Consider the following 10,663-nt stretch of genomic DNA (forward strand, 5'->3'; position numbering starts at 1 on the left):
ATGGAGCCTTCCACAATAATTTGCTCATTTTTATTCTGCTATGTCATCTTCTACATCTCGAATCTGATTAATCAGAAGAAACGAAGTTGCTGCTATATGCTACATTACGAATGCTATAAGGCTCCCGAAGAGAGGCACCTCACCACTGAATCCTGCGCCAGAATCGTCCTCCGAAACAAAAAATTGGGGATTGAACAATACAGATTCCTCTTCCAAACAATTTGCAATTCCGGAATTGGAGAAGCAACCTACGCCCCGAAAAATGTTGTCGAAGGCCGCGAAGAAAATCCTTCCCTGTATGATGCATACTTGGAAATGGATGAAATCATATTCGGTACAATCGACAATCTGTTCGCGAAAACCGGAATATCTCCGTCGGAAATCGACATTCTTGTCGTCAATGTGTCGCTATTTTCGCCTTCACCGTCGCTAACAGCCCGAGTTGTTAACCGGTATAAAATGAGGGATAATATAAAGTCTTTCAATATGTCAGGAATGGGGTGTAGTGCTAGTCTTGTAGCTGTTGATCTGGTTCAGCAATTGTTTAAAACATACACGAATAAAATAGCACTTGTCGTTAGTACCGAATCTCTCGGTCCACATTGGTATTGCGGTAAGGAAAAATCAATGATGCTCTCGAATTGCCTGTTCCGGGCAGGCGGATGCTCTATGCTTTTAACGAACAATAGCGCATTGAAGCATAGAGCCGTCCTGAAACTCGGTCATCTAGTCCGAACACATATTGGTTCGGACAATGAAGCGTACGGATGTTGCATACAAGTCGAAGATGATCTTGGCTATGGAGGTTTTCTCCTCACTAGGAGCCTCACAAAAGCCGCTGCCAAGGCTCTTACAATGAACCTGAGAGTACTAGTCCCGAAAATCTTACCAGTAGCGGAACTTCTCCGCTATGTTTTCAGATCTTGGAGGACTAGCCCTGATGCCGGAATAAACCTCAAGGTAGCAGTTGAACACTTTTGCATACATCCGGGCGGGAAAGCGGTGATTGAAGGGCTTGGAAAGAGTTTAGGGTTGGACGATTACGACCTGGAACCGGCTCGAATGGCTCTTCATCGATTTGGGAACACCTCCGCGGGTGGACTATGGTATGTTTTGGGGTATATGGAGGCAAAGAAGAGGCTGGAAAAGGGGGATAGGATACTAATGATAAGCCTCGGAGCGGGTTTTAAGTGCAATAACTGTGTTTGGGAAGTAATGAAAGATTTGGAGGATGTGAATGTTTGGAAAGAAAGCATAGATGAATATCCTCCTCCTAATCCAATTGTTAATCCGTTCAAAGAAACGTATAATTGGATTAATGATGAATATCTTAGCTTTGTTAGACTTCATTTTTAATTAATTTTGGTTTCATTTTAAATAATGTTCATCTTGAATAATTTTGCTGTTCTTGAGCAAAACTTAAATCTATCTTGTAATTTTAATTAGATGTTCAATAAATATCATATTTAATCTATGTTACATTTTTTTTAAGTATATTCCATGTTATATAATTGGCTTTCAAGCAGTGAAATATATATTTGTCAATCAGTTCTTTCTTACAGCAAGTATATACGCCAATGCATCTCATCCTAAATAAATTTGTGAGTACCCAGTACAACCTAAACTGCATAATTTATAAAAAAAATGATAAATTTAACAAATAAATAAACCTATAAATCGTTTTAATAACAAACAAAAAAAAAAAAAACTAAACTTATTAATCAACATGAACTTAATAAAAATAACAATAAATAGATTTAAAAATATTTTTAATACCAAACACAAATATATATTATTAAATGCATGGAAGGTACTGGAAAAAACCTTAGTTGCTTTGTGCTTTTAATTAGCGCGACGAAAATGAGTGCTATTGTATTGTTAACATTTAAAAGTGCAAATGGGTAATGTTTTTAACATTTGCGTCACGCTTACTAAAAAGAAACGTGAACAATTTATTCTCTAACGATCAAATTTAACGAAGGTATATTTGATAATCTCATTAAAAATATTGTTGTACATGGATAATATATTTCTAATAGACTATATTATGTTAAGGGTAGTATTGTAGATGTTTTAGATAAAATAGGGTTAATTGTAATTATAATTACTCTCTCCATTCCATTATATAAGTCATTCTATGGTATTTCACACAAATTAAGAAATATACTGGTTAACTAACAAAAATTCTCTCTCATGTCACTATTGGGCACTAAGCATTGGAATATTAAAAAACACATGTATCAATACAAAAAATAATTCTCTCTCATGTCACTATTGGGCAATAAGCATTGGAATCCTAGAATGACTTATATTTAAGAAAAAAACCAATTTACTAGAATGACCTATATAATGGAATGGAGGGAGTAATTACTTTGTTTATTACCCCTCTCTCAATCTCATATACTAGATATCAAAAGCACATGTTAACGGGACAAGGCTATCATGTCTTTAATTACTGTTTTACCACTATCTTATTTACTATTTTACCATTAGACTTATTTTCCTTATTACCATTTACACCACTTCCCCCTTATTCTCTTTTCCTTAGCTTGTAACCTTGGTAAGGGTATTTTAGTATTTTTATTGGGCTAAAGGGAGGTATATAAGCCTCTATATTTATAATGAAATGGAACTTTTATGAAGTTAAAACCTTTAGCTTCCACTAATAGTTTTTTTCATCTTATTTGGGATTAACTCCTTCAAGCATAGACTTGAGAAAAAAGATTTTTATAGGTTTAAGATTAAAATCTTCATCTCGACTTCAATCCATATCAGCATCCCGAGATACTCCGATATTAATCTCAAAAATAAATGTCTAGCAATCATATCTCAACTCAATCATATATATACCAATATCGACAAGCTATTAATTTACCATTATTCTTTATGTGTAATGTCCACCTCTCAACAAAAACACTATCATATAATCAAACATAGTATCTGTTGGCCCAAAATAAATAAATTTTATTTTATATATATATAATGCTTGTTTGTCAATTTTAGGATATAGTTTTCATTGTATCTAGAAAATAATAATGATAAAATAAAAATAATAAATACATTCGTAAATTCATCCCAAATACGCGAGGCGTACATCTTCATACGCGGGGCGTACTCCACACATCCAAAGGCGTTTCAGGATCAGGAGCACGTTTACGCGGGGCGTGCATTTCCATACGCAAGGCGTATACCGCACATCCGAAGACGTTCCACTTCAGAGACTCATTTACGCGGGACGTACCCTTCCATACGCCACGCGTAAACGTCATCGACAGAACGCGCAAGCTTTAGAAGCCCTGATACGCAGGACGTAATCGACATTACGCGGGGCGTATCCTCTCTTCCGGCGGCAGTTGGAAGCAGTCAACAGCAGTTAGTGGGAGTTGAAGAAGTTAAGTTAGTTGGTGATGTGGCAAGTTAGTGGGAGAGAATTTCAAGAGGTAGTTGGTGAATAATTACCAAAATGCCACCGAATAATTACCAAAATGCCACTTCAAAATACTATAAATACACCCCCTCCCCTTCATAAAAAAATCACACTCAATCAACAACACAAAACCCCCTCTCAAAGCTCTAATGCTTAATTCTTAGTTTCTTAGTTCTTTGTTCCTCAAGTTCTTTGAGTTCTTCGAGTTCTTAGTTCTTCTTTCCTTTTTCTAGCTCTCTTTCTAGCTTTTTCAGTGTTCTTTAGTTTCAATCCAAGCCTCTCTTCAAGTTTTTCGATTAAATTTAGCATTTCTAAGCTGTTACTCTGCTCAATCTTTAATTAGAATTCTATTTCCAAAGTGATTTTCCAGATTCGCCCAATTATTTTCAAAGCCCGTTTTCATCCATTTAACGTCATTTTTGGCATTCAATCCCTTCAACAAAGTTGTTCCTGACGTCCTGAAGTTCGATCTAGTATATTTATTTTCTCAATTCCGTGTCCAGAAACGCTATTTACAAGCTGATCTTTGCACCCCAAATTCTTTTAGACATTCTGTTTCCAGAATTTTCCAGATTCGTCCAGTTATTTTCAACTCCCAATTTCGTCTTCTTAGCATCCGTTTTAGCCTTCGATCCCTTATAGAAGTTTGTTCCTGACCTCCTGAAGTTAAATTTAGCCTATTTACTCGTCCAATTCCGTATTCTTAAGCATCCAAACGAGCCCCCCGAAGTTGAGGGTTAAATCTGCCCCATTTGCCTACCAACGTTTTGCCATTACCAAAATCATATACCATACGGGCCCGACCGGTTGCAGCTCTCCAAGGACCTCGCACCGACACCAAAATTCAACATCAATCCGAGATAGCTATTGTGGCTCCGAGTTTGTTGTTGAATTCCAATTTATTTTAATTGCATTTCGATTCCTTGTATTTGATTTGTTTTTCTAATTCAATTGAATTAGCTATATGTTTAGTATAGAAATTCTTCAATTGTAATTCATTCTCAATTTCATGCTTACTTTGAACACATGTATTTAAACCTTGATTTACATCAATAAAATACCGATTTTTACCAAATCTCGTGTCAATTTCGTGTTTTCATTTCCTTTATTTTCTCGTCTTCAATTTATACGCTTAGCTTTTAAAAATAATTTATCTCGCAAAGTTTCTATAACGGCGCGACCCAAGAGGGACTTTTTCAATCCTTGCGTCCCTCGTCAATCGCTTCGATTAGATTTCAAGTTTTGGCGCGCAAATTCCATAAACTTAACCATTTTAATTGAGAAATAATCTTCTCTGGCACGCCCGCACCCTAACCACACGTGACAAGGTTGAAATTAGCATATTCGCAAAATATCGCTAACAATTTTTGGCACGCCCAGTGGGACGTTTGTTTTTTTTTTAGCTACCAAAAATTGTGTCTATACTCGTTCGTTCTTAATTTTTTCCACACTCATTATCCCACTTTACTTTACCAAAATTTATTAGTTAACGCTAACAATTTTTGGCACGCCCAGTGGGACCTTTTTTCTTAGGCTTTGCCAAAAATTTCTTTCGTAACTTTTTAAAACTTGTTTTTGTGCCTATTTTCTTTCGTAACTTTTTTCCATATCACATTTATTTTTCTCGCCCCACTTTACCTTACCAAAATTTATTAGCTAACGCTAACAATTTTTGGCACGCCCAGTGGGACGTTTTATATTTTTTTTAGCTTAGCCAAAAATTCTAAAACTCGTTTCTTTTCATATCACGTATATATTTTTCAGTCAGTTTTTAAACCACTTGTTTTTCATGCTTTGCTTTAATTCCATTAATAAGTATTTATTTATTTCTTTGTTCTTTCTTTTTCCAACACTAGATTTACTAACTTAATTTCATCATTTTTACCTATAAGTACTCACAGAGGATGCCTCCTAGGAAGAACACCGGGAAAGATCCAATTCCATCGGACTCCGAAGAGAGTCAAAATCAAAACCAAGACCGTAACAATGAGCCCAGAATGCCCGAAGGCTTTGTGGCCGAGACTGTGAGCCATAGTCGCGATACAAACCAACAACCACCTCAAGGCCCGCCCATATTCGACTTAGCACCGTTTATAGCAAATATGGAGAAGCAAATCAACCAATTTCTACATGGGTTTTCACAGACCATGAGAGAGAATAATGAAGCCATATACAGCGCAATGCAAGCTAGAAACGAGGCCATGTTCAAAGCTAACAGCCAGGCGATAAACGATTCCAACAAGGTTCCGGCCCTCGAGGAGAGGATTGTCGATTTAACCGGAGAAATCGGCAAAATCCCAGAGAAATGCGCCGAGCTTTTCTCACAAAAGTCAAGATCCCAAGGACCGGCAAGCAATGGAAAAGGAACGCCGATCTCAGGCGCCGGTGAGAGGTATACCCCTCCACCAATTCGAGAAGAGAACCTCAGGTTCAATGAGCGCGGCGATAGGATCAGCCCAGAACCCGTTCAAGTCCCACCGCCTCAACAACAGTTTAGGTCTTATACTGGACCTAGTAACCATGCCGATCATTACGAGGAGAGCCATGCTCGTAATGCGGGGGGCAATGGGAGAGGAAGCAACTTTCACCCACAACGGACGACACACACACGCGTGGAACCTACCAACAACGTAGGAGAGGCCCAACGTATAAAGAACATCGTCCAAGAAATTTATGGGCCAGCCGTGAGGGAGGTGTACCGGCCCGAATTCCAAAAACCGTACCCACGGCAGTATGACCAACTCTATCCCTTACCTCACAATTTTAGAGTCCCTGATTTCACTTTATTTTCAGGAGAGGAAGGGCAATCCACCGTAGAACATGTGGCACGCTTCACCTTTCAGTGCAGTGGTTTGAGCATGGATACGAACTTCGACATGTTGCGCTTGCGACTATTCCCAGGATCACTAACGGGACCGGCGTTCTCTTGGTATGCCACTTTGCCATCAGGGTCCATTCATGGATGGGAACAAATGGAAAGACTTTTCCATAACCAATTTTATCGAACGGAGCCCGAGGTTTGTGTTGCGGAACTATCCCGAATGACGCAACGACATGGGGAACCGGTTGAAAATTTTATTAACCGATTCAAAAAGATGCGACATCGTTGTCGAATCAATATTCCCGAGGTCGAGTTCGTAAAGATTGCTCAACGTGGACTGGAATTCGAAAACCGAAAGAAATTTCAGGGAATCGATTTTCGCGACTACTATGAATTGGTGGCCAAAGTTTCAGAGTACGAGGAGTTGATGAGGGAAGATCATCGACGCAAAAAGAACTTCATGGGAAGCTATCAAGGGGAAGTTCAAACGCATGAGGTAGCCATCGCCGACTTAACAAACACCGGATCTCGAACTTGTCCCGTGTTGTTAAAAAATCCCAAAACCCCTGAGGTAGTCAAAAGAGTTCCAACCACCCAATATACTTTCGATGTCTCAAAGACGGAAGAGATCTTCGATTACTTGCTAAAAGAGCAGTTCATCACATTGCCTCCTAGACATGTGATCCCATCCAAAGACGAAATACGCGGACGAGATTACTGTAAGTATCACGATAACTAGAGCCATAACACTCAAGCTTGTTTTGGTTTCAGAAACGCCGTGCAGGATAGGATTAACCGCGAGATACTCCAATTCTCGGAAAAGAAGGAAAGCATGCTGATCGATGAAGACCCATTCCCGATAGCCAACATGATCAATGCCACTTCACTAGTGTGGGGGGGCAAAGGAAAGCAACATCGCGACCTGAGGACTCAACAGATATAGGTACCAAAAGCGACGCCATCTAAGTTGGAGGAGAACTCAAGGCAATCGCTGAATACAAAGAAAAGAGACGTGCAACAACGACGACCACATTTCGTGAAACCTTCGAGCGTGTCATCCATCGATCAATGGCAATTGAATAGCCACAAGAAGTTCCCAAGGCCTCTCTCCAAAAATGCGAAAAGAAAATTAAGGAAGAGAGAGGCAGAAAGGAGGAATGATCGAAAGGAATCATCCAGCATTAACTCTAATGACGCGAAAGGAGGAGGAAAAAACCAAGAGAAAAACCTCCAGATACGGGTTGGAGATTTCATCATACGAATAGATTGTGCAGCTACCTCTTTAATCTTACCTTCAGATTTTAGAGGTGAAGACACCAAGGAAGAAGTCCCCAAACTCGAGCACAAGAAGCAAGAAGACACGGTACCCAACGCATTAGGTGAAGAGGGCATGAAGAGGGTTTACTTTGACAAGCCCACTCCAAGGATGACTCGCCATATTAAACCTCTATACGTCAAGGCTCATGTAGATGGCAAACCGATCTCCAGAGTACTCATCGACAATGGATCAGCCGTTAACATCATGCCTATAAAGATGGTCCTAGCTTTAGGAAAATCGGAGGAAGATATAATCTCGTTAGAGGTGTCAGTCTCAGCCTTCACGGGAGAAATCGCAAAGACTTACGATGTCCTACCTTTGGAGCTCACGATTGGCTCTCACACCGCCACGGCTGCCTTCTTCATGGTAAATTCAACTGCGAGCTATCAGGCGCTTTTGGGGAGGGATTGGATTCATTCCAACTCATGCATCCCTTCATCATTGCACCAACTCCTTCTATTTTGGAAGGGAGACGATGTGGAAATTGTTCAGGCAAATGAGAAGCCGTTCGAAACCTACTCCGATGTGGTCGAAGCCAGACTCTACGAGGAATCTATTGGCCCAATCCGAGTTGGGGCCAATCATAAAGAGCAATCATATGGTGAAGAGATTAAGAATATCTTAAAACCAACGACAATCGTGCCTCGTCGAAGGCCATTCCACAATGAACCAATAATTGAAGAAGTTCCATGATTAAGACAACATCGAGAAAAGAAGCGGTAGCTTCAGCCGCTATATCAAAACTGAATGCACAACAACTAGTGGAGAAACTGTACCAAGAAAACGACATGAGGGTCTCAGAAGTCGAAACCCCCAAAGGAATAACAGAACTGAATCCCCAAGGAGAAGAAATCCAATTACAAGATCTGAAGAGGGCAAACCCAAAGTTAGAAGATGAAGGTCCCATGGCAGTCGATCCTTTGGACGAAGTAAATCTAGGAACAGAAGAGGAACCTCGGGTTATATTTGTCAGTAGCCTACTACGCCCAATGTTGAAAGAGGCCATTATCAGTTTGCTTCAGGAGTTCAGAGACTATTTCGCTTGGAATTATGATGAAATGTCCGGGTTGAGCAAAGACGTTGTGGAACATAGATTGCCAATCAAACCGGAATTCAAACCCTTCAAGCAACCAACAAGAAGAATGAGCAAGGAAGTGGAAGGCAAGGTGAAGGAGGAGATAGAAAAACTTTTCAAAGCTAAATTCATCAGACCAGCAAAGTACGCTGTATGGCTATCTAACGTCGTGCCTGTAGTGAAAAAGAACGGTAAACTACGCGTATGCGTAGATTTCCGCGATCTAAATTTAGCCACGCCAAAAGACATCTATGTGATGCCTATAGCCGACATGTTAGTAGATGCTGTGTCTAAAAATGAATTAATATCTCTGTGTGATTGCTATGCGGGATATAACCAAATCCCCATTGTCGAAGAAGACATTGCAAAAACGGCATTTCAATGCCTAGGGTCAATCGGCACGTTCGAATGGGTCGTCATTCCATTCGGTTTAAAAAATGCCGGCGCCACATATCAAAGAGCAATGAATGCCATTTTTCACGATTTGCTTGGCGCCTCTATGGAAGTATACGTAGACGACATCGTTATCAAGTCCAAGCGAGAAGCAGAACATGTCGGTCATTTGAGGAGAAGCTTCGAATGAATGCGAAAGTATAACTTGAAGCTCAATCCTCTAAAGTGCGCCTTCGGAGTCAAAGCAGGAAACTTCCTCGGATTCTTGGTCCATCAAAGAGGGATCGAGATCGACAACCATAAGGAAAAAGCAATCAAAGAAGCACAACCTCCGAAGAATAAAAAAGAGTTACAACGATTTTTGGGCCAAGTAAACTATTTGAGACGATTCATATCCAACTTGGCTGGGAAGTCCAGAGCTTTCTCAAACCTGTTGAGGCTCAAAGACGAAGAAAGTTTCAAATGGGACGACAAGCATCAAGCGGCATTTGAGGAGATCAAAACTTACTTGAGTAATCCACCTGTTCTGATGCCACCAAGAGAGGGCACTCCACTCAAGCTCTATATATCAGCAACCGACGAGTCAATTGGGTGTCTACTCGCCCAAGATAATGCAAACCGCCATGAACAAGCCATCTACTACCTAAGCCGAACATTACTATCAGCAGAGACAAGATATAGTCCAGTTGAGAAAACGTGCTTAGCTCTTTACTTCGCTTGCATAAAGTTGAGACATTACTTACTCAAAGCAAGAGTTTACGTAATCGCCAACACAGACTTGATCAAGTACATGCTAAACCAGCCTATCCTCTCAGGGAGAATAGGGAAATGGTCACTAGCACTGGCCGAGTTCACCTTGACATATCTCCCGTAATCCTCAGTAAAGGGGAAAGCAATCGCAGATTTTGTAGCAGATCACCCAACCAGTTTCCAATATCCCGAAGAGGCAGAACTTCCAATCTACCTGACACATAAAGAGCCTTGGCAGTTAAAGTTCGATGGGTCGAGCACAGACAGCTCCAACGAAGCAGGAGTAATCATCACAGCCCCTTCCGGGACTAAAATGATATTAGCTGTAAACTTGGACTTCGAATGTACGAATAATCAAGCCGAGTATGAATCTCTGATCATTGGTTTGGAAATCTTAATCGACCTAGGAGCAAAAGAGGTCAAGATTTTCGGAGATTCACAATTGGTCATCCGGCACCTAACAGGAGAATACAAATGCTCAAGTTTATCTCTGTTACCTTATTTTGCATTTGCAATCCAACTTCTGGAAATGTTCGACGAGGTTAGTTTGGAGCATATTCCAAGAAATGACAATTGGGAAGCTGACGAGTTAGCCCAAATCGCTTCTGGAATGAAGATCTCTAAAGAGGCAGCATACAAAGTCGTCATCATCAGAAGACAGGGTCATCCTTCCGTGGCGGATAGAGGTGTCCAGTTCGAATCATTCGACATCGATATCAACTTAGCTCAGGATTGGAGGAAACCGTTCATCGAGTACCTCAATGTCCCATCCAAAAAAGTAAAATATTCACTAAGCATTCAATCTCGAAATTACATGTTGATGGCAGGTGATTTGTACCGTAAGAGCTACGACAGAATGCTACTTAAATGCCTAGGCTT

At 40.3% G+C, this 10,663-nt stretch overlaps 1 protein-coding gene across 1 annotated transcript; it reads left to right on the forward strand.

Moving 5' to 3' along the window:
• On the forward strand, positions 1 to 1,356 carry LOC136227201 (3-ketoacyl-CoA synthase 19-like). Its single transcript, XM_066015878.1, has one exon. The coding sequence runs from the start codon at positions 1 to 3 to the stop codon at positions 1,354 to 1,356; it is 1,356 nt and encodes a 451-aa protein (XP_065871950.1).
• Positions 1,357 to 10,663: the final 9,307 nt, after the last annotated feature.

This window comes from Euphorbia lathyris, chromosome 4 (assembly GCF_963576675.1).
Source record: "Euphorbia lathyris chromosome 4, ddEupLath1.1, whole genome shotgun sequence".
NCBI lineage: Eukaryota > Viridiplantae > Streptophyta > Magnoliopsida > Malpighiales > Euphorbiaceae > Euphorbia > Euphorbia lathyris.